Source organism: Aquarana catesbeiana, linkage group LG02 (genome assembly GCF_042186555.1).
Source record: "Aquarana catesbeiana isolate 2022-GZ linkage group LG02, ASM4218655v1, whole genome shotgun sequence".
In the NCBI taxonomy this organism is placed as follows: Eukaryota; Metazoa; Chordata; class Amphibia; order Anura; family Ranidae; genus Aquarana; species Aquarana catesbeiana.
The window spans coordinates 373,782,555-373,800,595 of NC_133325.1; the positions used below are offsets into that span (position 1 = coordinate 373,782,555).

The 18,041-nt window shown below is 38.7% G+C and overlaps 1 protein-coding gene across 1 annotated transcript in view; it reads right to left on the minus strand.

Annotated features, from left to right (window-relative positions):
* Nucleotides 1–18,041, minus strand: part of TMEM132E (transmembrane protein 132E) — a 741,227-nt gene that overhangs the window by 85,499 nt on the left and 637,687 nt on the right. The window contains exons 4-5 of the mRNA XM_073615123.1: nt 15,848–16,040; nt 15,519–15,662 (exon numbers count right to left, since the gene is read on the minus strand). Coding sequence (XP_073471224.1) covers nt 15,519–15,662; nt 15,848–16,040 — 337 coding nt within the window. The remainder of the gene's footprint in view (nt 1–15,518; nt 15,663–15,847; nt 16,041–18,041) is intronic.

An 18,041-nucleotide genomic window follows, 5' to 3' on the forward strand; every position in this document is an offset into this window, starting at 1 on the left:
AGAATAGTACAAAAAAGAGCAACTTCGTTTATATGGGGCTCTTCTAAACCACGTATACCTATACACACACTACATCTTCCCAAAAATAAAGGAGGCCTGGGATACCCTAATTTTACTAACTACTACAGAGCAGCACATTTGGCCAGTCTGTCCAAATACCATGCAAAACAGGAAATCCCATTATGGGTATTTATAGAGGCTTCAGAAAATGACCCTCTATTAATATCAAATTTATTATGGCTTGATCCTAAAGACCGCTTTAAAATTCATAATCCCATAACTAAACACTTCTTATCTCTCTGGGATAAACTAAAAACCAAATATCAGTTACAATCTCCACACAATCCTCTCCTTTCTTTTATCAGAAATCCGGCCTTTTATCCGGCATGGATCTACCCAAATTCTTTTAAAGCTTGGACAACATCAGGCATTCAGACACTAAATGACTTCATAGCATCTAAATCATTCCTTTCATTCCCATCGCTTAGAGAAAAATATGATCTACCAAACTCTGAGATATTTAGATATCTCCAAATCAAAAATTTCTATACACCATTCCTAAAGGGGGATACACCATTATCCCAATTATCCATTTTTGAATCAATCTGTACAAAAGATCCATTTGCTAAAGGTACAATTTCATCACTTTATAATCAATTATATGGAGTAGCAAATCTTAATAGACCCTCTTACGTTCAGAGGTGGGAGGAGGACCTGGGACGAACTTTAGAAGACACGGACTGGTCTAACATATGGCTCACATCTAAGTCATCTTCACCCAACATCTTAGCACTGGAGACAAATTATAAAGTCCTAACTCGCTGGTACCTTGTACCCGCTAGAGTGGCAAAATATTCACCTAATACCTCAGCTCTTTGTTTTCGAGGATGCCCAGAAATAGGCACATATTTACACATATGGTGGACGTGCCCAGTAATCCAAACCTTCTGGAAGGAAGTCTTCGTGATTGCATCTAAAATATTTAAAAAAATAATACAACCAGATCCATATTTAACTTTACTTAATCTAAAACCGGAATGGTTAACACTCTCTCAATTCAAACTTATGATCCAACTAATAACGGCTGCAAAACAAACAGTGGCCAAGGCATGGAAATCTCCTACATTGGTACTAGCAGAAACAATTCACAGAATGAATAATACAATGTCCCATGCTAAGATGGTAGCCATCGATCAAAATCAAATTCCAAAATTTGAAAAACTTTGGCATCCTTGGATAAAACAACAGTTCCTGTCAAACTTCAATAACTCTGTCCTGTTGCCATGGTAACAGATTAAATGACTTACAGAGACACCCATTCTAAGGCTTCAAAGAGAACAAAAAAGAATTACAAACTGACGAGCGGGACAACCTTGTGGACCATACCTCTACCTTTCAACCCTTTTTCTTCTTTCTCTTTCCTTTTCTCCACCTTACGATTAAAGCTCATTATCAGAATTTATTTGACCTATATACACTCTACTTGTAAACAATATGTATAGTAGGTATAAATCATTTAAATACCTACAAAAGTAACTAAGGAAATGATATATATCTTTAATTTAGGTTTACGTGAACCCAATGTTTAATATTTGAAATTTCATGATATTTACCTATATAAACCCTACTGTAAAACAATGAGCTTACTTTATAGATCCTTGTAAACTTACTTTATGTATCTTTATAACATTGTATACTCAATAAACTTCTTTTGACAAGGAAAATTGGATTTCCTAAATTATGCACCATGAACTTCTACTACTCATATCGTTAATAATTTTATGGCAGTCTGAAAGTGTTGCCCCTTTCTGCCTCATCCTGGCAGCCCTTTAGGTGGATCCTAAAGCAGTATTAAACCCAAAAGCAAATAATATATTCCAGCTTACCAATCATTAGATGTGGTGGCTGCATTTGTTTTTTTTTTTGTTTTTTTTTTTTAGGCTTCTGCACTCTGTTTTCACTTGGTGATCTGACGAGTAACACATTTCCTGTATTAGAGTGACCCCCCCCCCCCCGGATGAATGAGAACAGGGGGCACATTTGGACAGTAGCATTGTCAGTCTGATAGGAGGGGTCTGTTAGATGGACTAGCAGATTTAAATATACTTATATACAATTAAATACAGCAGTTACAGCTATTTTTTTTTTTGATAAAACTTTTACATAAAAAAAATAAAATCCGATCGGTAAGCACCCTTGTTTTTTTTCAACACTCTTAACTGATGCATTTGCAGTAGAGCATGTTCTGTTTAAAAACAACATACTGATTGGCCAGATCACCAGGTGAAAATAAAGGAAATAAAGCCTCAAAAAGAAAAGTAATGCAACCATCACATCTAAGAATTGGTAAGGTACAATATAATAAATGTTTGATTTTGGGTTTAATATCACTTTACCCCCAGAAGGCAGGATGGACTTCATGATCATGTGATTGCTGTGTTTGGCTAATCATAACTAGAGATCAGGAGCTTTTTTACCAGCTGGTTCAGTGTGATCGCACACACAACACAGAAACCTCCGTTTCGTGCTTCCAATTCGTTAGGAAATGTGATGGTGGCAGTCTCAAACCCCAATGCGACCCTCTAAAGCAGGGGTTTTAAACTGGTGGCCCTCCAGCTGTTGCAGAACTAAAATTCCAATGAGGCATTGCAAGGCTGACAGTTACAAGCATGATTGCCATAGGCAGAGGCATGATGTGAGGGCCGCCAGTTTGAGACCCCTGCTCTAAAGGACCGTGTCACTAAGCCAATCCCCACCCAACCATGGGAGTGGTGGGGAGTGATGTAACAGTGCTGAAGTGTTTATGATATTTCAGCAGACACCACCTCAATGCCAGTTTTTCTAACTGCATTAACATTTCCAGATGGCCATGTGTTACGATCCGACAACCAACATATTATGGAATAGAAGGAATTGTTATCAAACATGATACTTATCTCATGATATCAAACTTGATATTTATCTCATGTCTATTCTTTCTAGGAGCTGTAATGTGTTCGATCAGCTTTTTGCACTTCATTAACAGTGGTGTATGGTATCTAACTCTTCACCATTTTCTTTCACAATCAGATAGATGCTTGTTATGAATGTATTTTTTGTATAAACAGGAGTATGGATTATGAATGCATTTGACAGCTGGACATGTATGAAAATGGCAGTTTCAGGTCAAGTAGAAGCAGACTCAAATATTTGCTATTATCTGGTTTTATGATAGCCAATTACAAGTCTCTAGGCTATTGGAGGTTTACAACCCCCAATTATGTGAAGGTACATTCGAGCTTGTTGAATGCTCTGCTAGAAGTCTTGAAACATGGCAATTTTGGGAACGGCGAGGCTGTGCAGATTTTACTTGGTACCATTTGGGCATTCCTACCACATTCACTTGAGCTGGTTATTTTCTAATGTGGGGTGTTAAACCTTTTCTGTGACTGTTAAAAGTTGTCATTCCTTGCTGCAGTACAAACATCTGAATTAAATCTAAACAGTTTGTTGCAGACTTGCAAATGTTAGAGAATTAAGGGTAGCACTGTGCTCATTACGAATCCCCATTCACTTCACTCAGTTTAGGGTTCATCAGACCACATTATCATCACAGGAAGAACGTAACAAGGATCGAGTTTTCAACTGCTACCAATTGGTTAACAATCGAAAACAACTGCTGTGCAATTTTCCTTTGTTACTTCCCATGGCGTGCAGTCATATTGAGTTGGTGGGGTTTCAGTTGTTATTTTTACAGATTTTTTTTAATGAGAAATATCTGTTTCAAGCAGAAGAATCAGTACAGTACATTGAGAATGTTTTATACAAAAAGGTATGCCAATATACACAGCCCATCCATAGTAAGAGACAAGTTCGATCACAATAAACAGAAGAGAGTTACAGACAAGAAGAAGGAGCATTGAAAGTGATATGTGCACTTCTTAATGTTTTATTTACGGTATGTCATTTTAGCACAGTCAACTTTAATATTTGTGCATCTGTAGTTTGTATTTAAGGATCTGTGCTACTGAACATATATGAAGGATTCATTCCTGTTACAAAGGTCAGGATTTTTAAAAGAGAATTTCGGAACATATATACACCGTATTGTCAAAAGTATTGGGATGCCGGCCTTTACACACACATGAATTTTAATGGTATCCCAGTCTTAGTCTTTAGGGTTCAATATTGACTTGGCCCACCCTTTGCAGCTATAACAGCTTCAACTCTTCTGGGAAGGCTGTCCACAAGGTTTAGGAGTGTGCCTATGGGAATGTTTGACCATTCTTCCAGAAGTGCATTTGTGAAGTCAGGCACTGATGTTGGACGCAAAGGCCTAGCTCGCAGTCTCCACTCTAATTCATCTCAAAGGTGTTCTATCGGGTTGAGGTCAAGACTCTGTGCAGGCCAGTCAATTTCCTCCACCCCGAACTCACTCATCCATGTCTATCTGGACCAGTAGGAGGCTATGGTTTGCTGAAGACAAGCAGACTAAGCACATGGATTACTGGAACCATGTCCTGTGGTCTGCTGAGACCAAGATAAACTTATTTGGTTCAGATGGTGTCAAGCGTGTGTAGTGGTACCCAGGTGAGGAGTACAAAAACAAGTGTGTCTTGCTTACAGTCAAGCATGGTGGTGGGAGTGTCATGGTCTAGGGCTGCATGAGTGCTGCCGGCACTGGGGAGCTACAGTTCATTGAGGAAACCATGAATGCCAAGATGTACTGTGACACACTGAAGTAGAGCATGATCCCATCCCTTCGGAGACTGGGCCGCAGAGCAGTATTCCAACATGATAATGATCCCAAACTCACCTCCAAGACAACCACTGCCTTGCTAAAGTAGCTGAAGGTAAAGGTGATGGACTGGCCAAGCATGTCTCCAGACCTAAACCACATTGAACATCTGTGGGGCATCCTCAAATGGAAGGTGGAGGAGCGCAAGGTCTCTAACATCCACCAGCTCTGTGATGTCATCATGGAGGAGTTGAATAGGATTCCAGTGGCACCCTGTGAAGCTCTGGTGAACTCCATGCCCAAGAGGGTTAAGGCAGTGCTGGAAAATAATGATGGCCACACAAAATATTGACACTTTGGGCCCAGTTTGGACATTTTCCCTTAGGTGTGTACTCACTTTTGTTGCCAATGGTTTAGTGATTAATGGCTGTGGGTTGAGTTATTTTGACAGCAAAATTACACTGTTGTACAAGCTGTACACTCACTACTTTACATTGTAGCAAAGTGTAATTTCTTCAGTGTTGTCACATGAAAAGGTATAATCAAATATTTACAAAAATGTGAGGGGTGCACTCACTTTTGTGAGATACTGTATATAAAATCACCAATATATAGAATGCAGGAAAACAATCCAATTTACCTTTGCTGAGATCAGATGAGTAAAACATGAATATTAATTGGTTGCCACGACTTTCTGTATTTTGTTCTGTCATTATGCCTTTGTTTTTCCTTTTTTGCATAGACCCAACATATGTGGTTTTTGAACTAATATTTTTTAAGAAAGCAATTTAACAATGAATATAGAGCTTTAGGGGAGCCAAAAATCTATAATATGGCCATGGATGCCAGTTGCACATTGTGGCGTTAAAGCTGTTCTGTTACAGAGGTTTATATTCTATCATAATTTTTGTAAGTGTAGAAATGTTTGATACATTTATTCACAAAGAGCTTTTCATTGCAATCTCAATAATACATTGTATTTTTAATAGAGAAGCCGTGATGTGCTTTCTTTGCTAAAGTCAATCACACTTCATAATTCATGCATGATACAACATTATTTTAATCAGTTAAGGAAACTATGACTACAGTTTTAGCTACACTTAAATGCATTGTAAATGATCATACGGTGTGATAAACTTACAAGAAAGATACATTTATGTGGGTGGAAAGGATAAAATAAAGTGCTTTATTAAAATATATATGTCAAAAAATTGCAATAAAGAAATAATTAAAGGAATTGAACCTGACAATGTTCTTAGAGTATGCATTTGTTGAAAATTAACTAGTCTTGCCATTACAGATTGGTCATCTCACCAACTCATTTCAGTTATCTTCAGTAGGGAAACCTAGATCTGTACCTAGAGAGGCATGAAAACTCAATGTGGCCCGCAAATGCAGAGATTACTACGCGTTTGCACTACAGCCTAATACATTTTACATAGATAGATAGGTAGATAGATAGATAGACAGATAGACAGATAGACAGATAGACAGATAGACAGACAGACAGACAGACAGACAGACAGACAGACAGACAGACAGACAGACAGACAGACAGATAGATAGATAGATAGATAGATAGATAGATAGATAGATAGATAGATAGATAGATAGATAGATTTTTTTTGTTTAATGGGAAGCTGGGTAGGTGCTTGAATTTGATTTATCAGAAATTCACTGTGGAGATGAGCTCAGACTGGAAAAAGGAGAAACAATATAAGAAGCCAGCTGTTCCACAGTGCTAATGCCAGGGCCATCTTAAGAGCATTATAGGCCCCCGGGCAATACAGTGCGCTGGGGCCCTGTCTACACAATCACGCATGAGAATAGAAATGCAAATTATCAATGAGGCTATATTTATTGGTACTCCCAACAAAATCAGTGTTTAAACATTAACACAACGTTTGGACAAAATTAATGGGCACAGTTGCTGTGTTTGATGGGCACAGTGGCTGTGTTTAATGGGCACAGTGGCAGCTTTGATGGGCACAGTGGCAGCTTTGATGAGCACAGTGGCTGTGTTTGATGGGAACAGTGGCAGCTTTTGAGGGGCACAGACAGTGGCTGTGTTTGATGCGCAACTTGAACGTACTTAAGTGGACAATGTTAGATCTACTTGAGGCCGCCGGCCTGGTGCAGTACAGTGTGTCACTCACAGCAGCAAGGCAGCGCCAGCTATCAAGGGCCATCTTTCCGCTCCGCTCCCTCTCCACGCTGTCTGAAGAACATGGCAGAGGTGGGCGGAGCTTGTTCACTAGCAGCTGGGGCGACTGCGGCGCGCTATGAAAGCTGGTGCGGCCGCGGCCTCTGACTGATGTCACTGGTTGCTAGCTAGACGCCAGGCGGCCTGCGATTCTAGCAAGTGAGCAACCAGTGCAGTCAGTCAACTTAGGCAGCAGATTGCAGCACTGAGTATCGGCCCTGGATGGGGCCCTCCAGATAAGTGGGACCCCCGGGCAACTGCCCAGCATGCCCAGTGGAAAAAACGGCCCCGGCTAACGCTAATAAGGGACATGTTGATTGTAAGTAAATAGCAGAGTGACACAAAGATAAGCTTATCGGTATGCTGATTCATTTAGAAGTCTTTTTATTCACATTTGAATCATAGCTTAAAGGGTTACTAAACCCACAAACAAAAATGTAATATATTGTAGCTTATCGATCATTGGATGTGGTGGCCACATTTGTTTTCTTTTTATTTCCAGGCTTACTTTATTATTTTTATCTGGTGATTGGCCAGTAACATACCCCCTGCCTTAGGGTGACTACATTTACTCCTCCACTGTATCGATAGAGGGGCAACATAGCCACCGTTGAATAGCAGCATTATCAATCAGTGGTGAGGGAAGTGTTATATGGACTAGTCAATTTAGATTAACTTGTTTTAACAATTTAAAGCCAAACCCTAGCTAACACCAATAAAGCTGTTACAGTAATGCCCTGTACACACGGTCGGACATTGATCGGACATTCCGACAACAAAATCCTAGGATTTTTTACGACGGATGTTGGCTCAAACTTGTCTTGCATACACACGGTCGCACAAAGTTGTCGGAAAATCCGATCGTTCGGGACGCGGTGACGTAAAACAGCTTGGTCTGTTAGAGGAAGTTGAAAAAAAGACTTACTGTCTGGATCACCAGGTAATAAACTAAGTTACAGACTGAATTGTATATGTTATTTTTTATTATGGTCATACACTTACACTTTAAAGTGGAGTTCCACCCAAAAGTGGAACTTCCACTCATCAGATTCCTCCCCCCTCCGGTGACACAGTTGGCACCTTTCAGGGGGGAGGGGGGTACAGATACCTGTATATTACAGGTATCTGTACCCACTTCCGGCATAGATAGCCGCAGAATCTGCGGTTATTTACGCCATTTCCTGCTCCCTCCCCGCTGCCTGCTGGGAAACACACGGGTCCCAGAGGCAGCAGGGACCATCCGTATTGCGCTGCGCGACTCGCGCATGCGCAGTAGGGAAGCGGGAAGTGAAGCCGCACGGCTTCACTTCCTGATTCCCTTACCGAAGATGGAGGCGGCAGCACCCGAGGACGGAGAGACGCTTCGGCCTCGGGTGCCGACATCGCGGGCGTCCTGGACAGGTAAGTGTCCATGTTTTAAAAGTCAGCAGCTGCAGTATTTGTAGCTGCTGACTTTTAAAAAAAAAATTTTCGGCGGCGCTCCGCTTTAACAATGGGGTATCCCTAGTCTTAAACTGTCAAGCATGATTAAGTACAGGTTTATATGACAGGAGCTAAGCCTAAATGCTTGGTATTGTTATAATGAATCCTGCATTGCTTATTGAACCTGCAATTTAAGATGCTTTCCAATGAACCCCTCATGGACGGTGCTTGTTACTCACATCAATGTTGAAGTAAACACTTAACAAAACATCAGTGTAAATAATCTAGTAAGGACGTGAGCTTAGAAGGACCATTAAAGGAGCAGGAAAAGCACCAATGTGTATATGAATGCTGTGGTAAAGGGCTCTCCCAATGCAATCATTAGAATGCAAAAAGTGATTTATACAAATAGTATGTATGCATTCCAAACCATGTATAAACATGTATTAGTGAATGGCTTCACCTTATACATGTGCACAAATGTCTCAGAAAAAATAATTAATATATTTATGATTGCTCAAACAAATATATCATGAAAAGTTCAAAACAGCTCCAAAATTCTTTCTAAATGATTCCACTCCAATACCATGTGAGAAATAAAATCTGTGTTCCAAATAATATTCATGACTTTTCACTTTGACCATAAGACATGAAGTACCTCCTCCAATCCTGGTACTTCATGTCTTATGGTTACTTGCTGGCCAGGGCCATCTGGTGAGCGCAATTTGTTGTCACTTTGGGTGAAAAGTCACAAATATTATTTGGAACACGGATAAGGTATAAGGTGAAGCCATTCACTAATACATGTTTATACACGGTTTGGAATGCATACATACTATTTGTATAAATCACTTTTTGCATTCTAATGATTGCATTGGAAGCACCCTGTACCACAGCATTCATTCTTCATTAGTCTTCACTAATTTCAGGGGCAGCAACCCTTTTTTACTTTTTGTTTTATTATTGGCGCCGGTTCCATTTATTTATTAACCAATGTGTATATATCTTTAAGAATAATGTCTATAAAATATGAGCTCCGTGCTTCTAAAGGAATATAAGCTAGATCCTGACATATTCTATGTGAAGTGTAAAGGAGTATGACCTAGCTGATCTTTTCAGTATAATGGGATTTCTGATGGCTTTCTATGGGTTAAGGCATACTACTGTGCTTTGCTTAGCGTTATTAAACTCAACAGTTTTCTTAAGCCCAGAAAATTACCAGGTTGCCTGCTGTGTGCTATATTGAAAAACTGTCAAACTGCAAAGCAAAAGGATGTTCAGCATAACTGGGAGCCCAGAGTACCCTCAAAACCAGTGTGTTTTTAAATATTCCTTTATACAGAAGTCATTTCTACTGCATGCTTTCCATTTAAGATGCACAGTGTGAGCTAAGCTTGATGCAGTAGTATGACCTTAAAGAAGACCTTGCTAATCTCAGTGATGAATTGACAGCTTACTTAAACAAGTGGGAGCAAAGTATTTTAAGTTCAACCTCATGTATTTTAACTCGGTATACAGAGCAATCAAGGCTCTGGATCTGGAAAGTTGCACGTATCCATGGATACCCATTATCATTAAGGACATGTTCTTATACAGCCCAAATGGAAGCATCTCCATGGTGGAAATAGGCAGGCATAGACAGCTGCTGGAAGATGAAACACTTAGCTGATATTGTGCCAATTACAAATCACTGCGGCTAATATGCCGCATGACCTCATATCTTTTAAAAAAGATATACAGAAGGAACTGCAGATAGTCTTATGAATTGATCATCATGCATTCTAATGAAGTCTATGGACTATAACACTAATAAACTGATGCGTTATTAGGGCGAGGACTTGCATTGCATTAATATAAAACCTGCCATTCATGACATAAAAAAGCCATGCACAATTATCACACAGTGCATGCAGACATCTTAAAAGTATTAATGATTTGTTTAATCTAGGAGTAATAGTGATTACTAGTATAACTGGATTATTCATTATTATTTGTTTAATCTTAAACACTTTACTTTAATCTCCCAGGTGCCAATCTCCAAACATCTGGAGTACTAAAATACAGAACCTTTGTAGGACCATCAGGCTCTATGTCCCTGTACAGGTGAGGAAATGAAAACTGGAATGATATAGTACTGTATAGTATTGTATGGCCGACAGAGTTTTTTTTTTTTTGCCTCACTTACCTTTGTAATCATGGTTCTAAATTGCAATTTGCCAATTCATTACACAATCCTTTCACTCAAACCTGTCTGTACAGAAATCCTTGAACTGAAAATGGCCTGGGCCACACTGCTGCATTTATACTGCGTACCATAACAGCTGCAATTGCAATGTTTCTGCTATCATCTAAATTGTAATTATTCCAATACGAAAAATCCCAGCGCTGTCATTACAGCGCTGTGAAATTCATATACAAGCAAAATTAAAATAAATAATACATTTAAATATATATAAATGTGCTATTTTATGAAGTCCAATCCAAATGTGAATACATCAAGTCTTTAAAGTGGAGGGCCACCCTAAAATAAAAAAATAGCATGAAAAATCATAAAGAAATTAAAAAAAAAAATTTGAAAAAAAAAACCATTTTTTAAACTTACCTAAACCCTTGTTGCTAGGCAGTCTTCCTAATCTGCCTCTTCCTATTCCGCGGCGTGTCCTGCTCCTCGATGAGCAGCTCCGTTGCCTTCTGGGAACTGTTTGTGTTCCCAGAAAACCACGGGGCCATTCACAGAGCGTCGCGCCGCTCACGCGTGCACAGTAGGAAACTGGCAGTGAAGCCGCAACTGCCTGTTTCCCCTAGTTAAGATGGCGGTTCCGGGACCCGAGAGCCGAGGGACGGGTCGGCCTTGGGTGGCCAACATCGTGGGCACCCAGGACAGGTAAGTACTTATTTAAAGTCAGCAGCTACAGTGTTTGTAGCTGCTGACTTTTAAAAAAAAATATTCCTGGCAAGAATCTCGCTTTAAACAAAGTGCAAATGTGCTGTTACTCTTCAAAGTGCAAAAGCAAAGTGCACTTTGAAGAGCAACAGCATGTTTACATTTTGTTTAATGACTTAATTTATTCACATTTGAATTGGACTTTATAAAATAGTACACTTGTACATATTAGATTTATTATTATTTTGCTTGTATATGAATTTCATGTTTTTATATATGTAAGGACAGCACTGGGATTTCATATTGGTAACTTATGCCGCGTACACAGGAATGATTTTGCCGTCGGAATAAACTCCGAAGGTTTCTCCGACGGAATTCCATTCAAGCGGTCTTGCCTACACACGGTCAACCCAAAGTCCGACCAAAGTCCGACCGTCCAGAACGTGGTAATGTACAGCACGTACGACGGGACTAGAAAAGGGAAGTTCAATAGCCAGTAGCCAATAGCTTCTGTCTCGTACTTGCTTCAGAGCATGCATTGTTTTTGGTCCGTCGGAACAGCATACAGACGATCCGTTTTCCCGTTTGGAATTGGTTTCGTCGGAAATATTTAGAACATGTTCTATTTCTAGGTCCATCAGAATTTTCGAAAAAAAAAGTCTGATGAGGCACACGATCAGAATAGACGATGAAAAGCTTCCGTGTTACTTTTTCTGTCGGACATTCCGCTCGTGTGTAAGCAGGTTTAGAAGGAGTATTTTTTGATTTGTTTCAGCAGCAGTCTCACACCAGATAATTACATATATTTTGTATCAAAACACCCCCATACTGCGAGTACATACCTATTAAGTAAAAAATTGTATTATCATTGTTTTGATGTTGTATGTGCACCTATGACATTTATTGCATCACTAAAATCTGAAAATGGTCCCAGGATTTTCAGGTGGAAACATAGCATTTAAAATATGTCAGGGATACCGAAGGGTCTGTAAAATGATAATAAACGTAAAGTATGGTAAGAGACCTAATATAATATAATGCATCAAGCAAATTTGCCAATTCAAAGTTATGATCTGCAGACAGGACCCAACCATAGATGTCCATAGATGTCCAAAGAACACCATTTTTGGTATTGTCCCTTAGTTAATACTTTTTGAAAGCAAGTATTGGTTTATGCATCTGTGGTTATAGCACTGGAAGATCCAATGCTAATTTTGTTTAGCTATTGCGAGACCACTTCAACAGGACAATCAGAATAATCTAATACAGAATGGGTCCACATTTGTTTAATCACAGCAAGTAGGTGCATACATAGAGAATGGCTCAACCCAATGTCTCCAAATTTGGAAAGGGTATAGAAAGATATTTTAAAAATTAGCTTTATTTTATCAATTTGTTGATGGGGGGATCAAAAGTCATAGAAAAGGAACCAAGAATTGGTTCTAAAAATAGAAAAGCTATGTTGTCATCTAATTGGATGAATATACAGTGTATATATATTTTTTAATCTGTTATATTTTTATAGTCTATAATAACATTCTAGATTTCAATCTATCAGTAAAAAATGTTTATATACTAAGAGAGAGTTGGTGAGAAATCAACAGCAACTGAATAACCTAGAAACCCAATGATTAGAGTTGGTCTGGTGATTAGTACTAAAGAGAATGAGTTAGGACAAGTTCGGAATAATTGATATTATGATATTACTAAAAGATTTTTTTTATATATATAAATATTGATGTAAAACACATCTCATAATTTATGTTTGATACACCCTCTTTTTTAATGTATAATTTATTTGTTTGTTTTTGTAAAGAATAATTTTTTTTTGAGGATACTAGTATCAACCCTGTACATCTGTACTTATAGGGATCAAGCTGCTGTAGGGCGAAGAAATGACAGCCACTGTCTGTAGGTCCTAGGTTTGCCACCATCTGCTCTAAGTTGAAGAAAGAAGGGGAGAACGTATTTAAATAACCAATTAGTGATAACTAAGGATTAATCAGGGGTTAAATAAATCACACATTTTATGTATGTGTAATTTACAATATACAAAGCTACTCTTGGCATTTCCAATACAAAGCGTGGGACCCTACTGTCCAATTGACATCTGAGCCCAGTGGATTATGCCAGGACAGTGACCCCTGTGCTGCAACAGCAATTAAATGTTGTATTTCTGTTCACTTAGTTTCCCTCTGTTTCTCCATCCTATTTTTGTTCACTTGGTATGTTCCTTCTTTTCCCCATCCTGTTTGCTGTTAATATGGTCTTTAGTTAGACACGGCTCTCCTCCCTTAGCTTTGTTTTACCATTGCTGAGACAAGACTCAGGAAAGTCGGTGTATTTGCACCCTTAAAAGACTGAAACAACATTCTTTATACTTTGTAAGCTAAAATAAAACTACATCAGATTCAATATCTGTGTCTTGGTTAAGATTTAGACTGTCTGTGGATCTTGCCAAGTCAGCAAGTGCCATATTCTATGTCCACTGGGTCTAGGCATTATGTCTTTGCATAGATCATCATTTAAAACAGAACAACCCCAGATGCATTTCCCTCACTGCAGTGCCCAGTATGGATGCTTCTTTTGCCTCTGTTAGCCTGGCCTTGATTATAGCACGTCATTGACAATATCTGATACTGATACATATTTAATACATATTTGGCACCCTTGGCAAAGACTTCAAAGGGTGCTCCCTGTTCTACGTAATCTCCTTCAGAGCTGTATATTAATACTCATAGATGTGCGCACAGGGTGTGCTGGGTGTGCCTAGGCACACCCTAATCACCCTGTGCAGTGGCAATTTCCCCTGCTTCCGGTCTCCCCCCCTGCAGTGCTGCCAGCTCTCTCCCACTGACTGTTGTGGGGGGATGTTTCAGGATGGAGGGAGGAGTAAGGGGCCCAGTAAATATTTAATGTACTGCCCCCTTCCTTTTCTGAATGAACACAGTGAGTGATCTCTACTGGTCATTCCTGTGTAAATTATTAACTCAAGCATGAAAACTTGTTTGTGAATGAACAGGAAACCGCTCAGCACAGATCACTTCCCATTCATTCACTGTCCAGTGCAGCTGAGGCTGCAGAGAAAGGGACTGGGGATGCCCTGTCCTCAGTCCCTTTCTCTGTCTCAAAAGTGAGATATCAAGGGTCTGTTTAGACCCTTGATATTTCACCAAAGTCCCCCAATGGGGTTCCTTAAAAAATTGTAAAGAAATTGATAAAAATAATATTGTAAAAAAATTATGAAAAAATAAAATTATTAAAAATAAAAAAAGTAACTACTAAAGTAAAGTAAAGTAAAGTAACTAAGTAACTAAGAAACTACTGACACCAATCTCTGCTATACTGACACCACTGCTGTGTGTTTGTGCTCTAGGGTGTACACTGTAATGCAATAGGCTGCACATACGAATGCTAATACTTATAACTAAAGGTATAAAGAAAATAAAAAGACAAAAGAGAAATTAAAATGAGAAAATGAGATACAGATAGACAATGCTGAAAAAAGAAAAAAAAAACAAAGTAAACACAAACTTATCCTTAGCAAAATTATAAGCTTGTTGGATTTCTGGCAGGTTAAATATAGCAGGTATCCCCACACTGTACAATCTTTTTTTTTTCTTTAGGCTTTCTTTTCTTCGTTGTCACATGGTGATCTGGCCAGTAGGTCTGTTGTTTTTTAAAAAAAACAAGCTCTCTTGCAGATTAGCAGTGAGATTAGCAATAAGACAACCCATTTAACACTAGCAATTGTGCTTACAATGACCAGTTTTATTTATTTATGTAAAGCCATTATTCCCAAAATGCTGTAACTGCTTATGAAGTGTTAGCTGAAGTTTGGCTTCAATTGGTTACTATATTTAAATATGCTAATACACCTTAAACTCCCCTCCCCCCAGACTGACAATGCTGCTGTCCAAGTATGCCCCCTGTGCTCATTCTTTCAGAGTGGAGGCACTGTAATACAGTGTGCTGCTTGCCAGCTCACCAGGTGAAAACAGAGGGAAAAAGCCTCCCCCCCTCCCTAAAAAAAAGAAAACAAATTCAGCCACCACATGATTGGTAAGTTGTAGTATATTACATTTCGAGTTTGGGGTTTAATTCTGGTCTTTACAGCATTACATATAATTAGATGTTCAAATAATTCTACTATTACTACTGTATTTCTATCACAGTTTTATGGTAATAATTTAGGGCTGTCATTCATATACTTTTTCTTCGGCTGATGCTAAAGTCTGCCTGCATAAATGCTCTTAGTGACACAGCAGTGACAAGCAGTCTTTTTGACTCACTTTGATGATATCCTCGTTGCTAGATTTGCATGATACAAAAGTTGAAATATCTGTGATGACTCCAGATGTTTCAATAGCCAGAACTTTCACAGGGATTGCAACTGTTCGTCCTGTCAGAATAGCTGTATTAATTATCTCTGTGTCCTGAAATAATAAAAAAAAAAAGCATATACATTAGTGCACAAGTGCTCTGGTACTGATCAGACATATGAAATGGATACTGAGATGAAAAAAAAAAAAACAGATGACCAGACCTAAAAGATGAAAAAAAAATCTAATAGAGGAAAGTTAAATAACATAGAAGTATGGGATGAAAGAGGAAATCTTACCATTGCCAGAGGCACAATAGCTCGAATATCCTTCTGTATTACTGTTAACTCTGTTACTGCTTTCTCCATTTCAGGAGGGGGTTTTCGACCTTGATACTCTAGATGCCACATTATCCGCCTTATGACAGTTTGACTAGTGAAATTCTCCATCTCAAAGTCCAGTTGCATTATCAAATAAGGAGTTTCTTCAGTCCTACAGATAATTGAAAAAAAATAATTCTAAGGTCATGGAACATATATACATATATAAATATTACATATATATATATATATATATATATATATATATGAAAGAAGTGGAATTGTTGCACAAAAGTTACTTTAATAAAGCAGTTAAAAATACATGGTATTCATGGTAACAGTTTTGGGCTAACACAGATAACTTCCTTCTTCAAAACAAAATACCTTCAAATGACCACATGCATGATGGAATATATAGCTCATTAGCATAATCATGTTATTAAACAATTAAACAATCTGGAATCAATTAATTACTGAATGATAATGTGAAATTCATTATCAGTACATGATACAACTCAATATTGGAGCGAAACAGTCAACAGGTATATCAAATTTACCACATCGCAAAGATATTGTTATATATATATATATATATATATATATATATATATATATACACATCTAATAAATATTTACGATATTATATAGAAAACAAATTAACACTGAAAGTAACAACAAAACCACCCAATAAAAAATAATACAAAATATTAAAGATATATAGCAGGGATATGCAATTAGCGGACCTCCAGCTGTTGCAGAACTACAAGTCCCATGAGGCGTAGCAAGACTCTGACAACCACAAGCATGACACCCAGAGGCAGAGGCATGATGGGACTGGTAGTTTTACAACAGCTGGAGGTCCGCTAATTGCATATGCCTGATATATAGGAATGAATGAAAAAAAAAAAAAGAAAAAAAAATGAAAAAAAAAAATTTGTTCTTTTCATCTCTTTTTTTTTCATTTTTTTCATCACTGTGGTTGTTAAAGACCTTGATTCATATTTAAAGTGGATGTAAACCTGCGATCACCCTGTATCAATTAAAGGCACAATACTAAGGTGTCCATATGTATAAACATGCTTTTGGCTTTAGGAGACCTGCAAAAGTCTTGAATCGGTGGGCAGGTCTCTTTGCTGGCGCTCTGGGGGCAGAGTCGTGACATCACATGACTCCCCGCCCACCTCTACACTCCCCCTAGCCAGGCAGCATCGCGAGGCAGAACCTCACACCTTGGCAAAGAAAAGTGCACGCAGATCAGTGTCACGCTCAAGGCCCCCATCGATGTGCGCAAGTCATCTACTCAGTACTAAGATTCCTTTGTCACTGTTGATCTCGTGGATCACGCTCCCTGAGTACCATACAGTCAAAAATCAGGAAAGGCACCACATGACTTCAGCATGCCCAATCATGCTGAGGTGTGGAGCAGCCAATCCCAGGAGCATTATGAAGCTGGAATCAGACACACTCCCTCTGCTCTCATGCTTGTGCATGAGAGAAAGAAATTGGATGTCAATCACAGCAGTGGGGGTTGTGGCGACACAAATTTCTCTGTGTGTCGGTTTTTAGCCTAGCAAAAAAAGAGTATTTCAAGAGGATTGCTCAGAGTTGAATTAACTCTTCATGAAAAGACTGGGCACAGATGACTTGGCATCCTCTACTGTACTAGGTAAAAGTGTTCATAATTTTTTTTGGGGGGGGTTACATCCACTTTAAGTCCCCTATTCACATGGTTCTTGAATTTACATCATGGACTGCTTTAAAAGGTAATCATCTGCTTAGGGTGTTTTCACAACAATGTGGAAGAAAATGTAACAAAAAAGTCAGGGTTTCCAATCTACTGTAGCTGAATTACAACAGTGAGAAATGCTGTTGAAGCACTTTTCTAGTTCGGATTATTACCTGTATTTCATGAGGGAAAAGTTTATGGCCTCAGTATAACCAGCCTTAGCTAAGCATGACCTATGTTCATGTACAGAGAACCATCCTGTGGATGGGAGCTTACAGCTTGATTTTCAATTTGTTTAAAAGGTATTACAATTAATTTGTATCATATATATATTAGACATACTCTACTACTCTAAGTCTATCTCATTTTTAATTGAGGCACAAGCTCCAACTTTTTTTCCTCACCCTCTTCCCTTTGTAAAAGCCAGATTTTGACCTTGGAATCAGA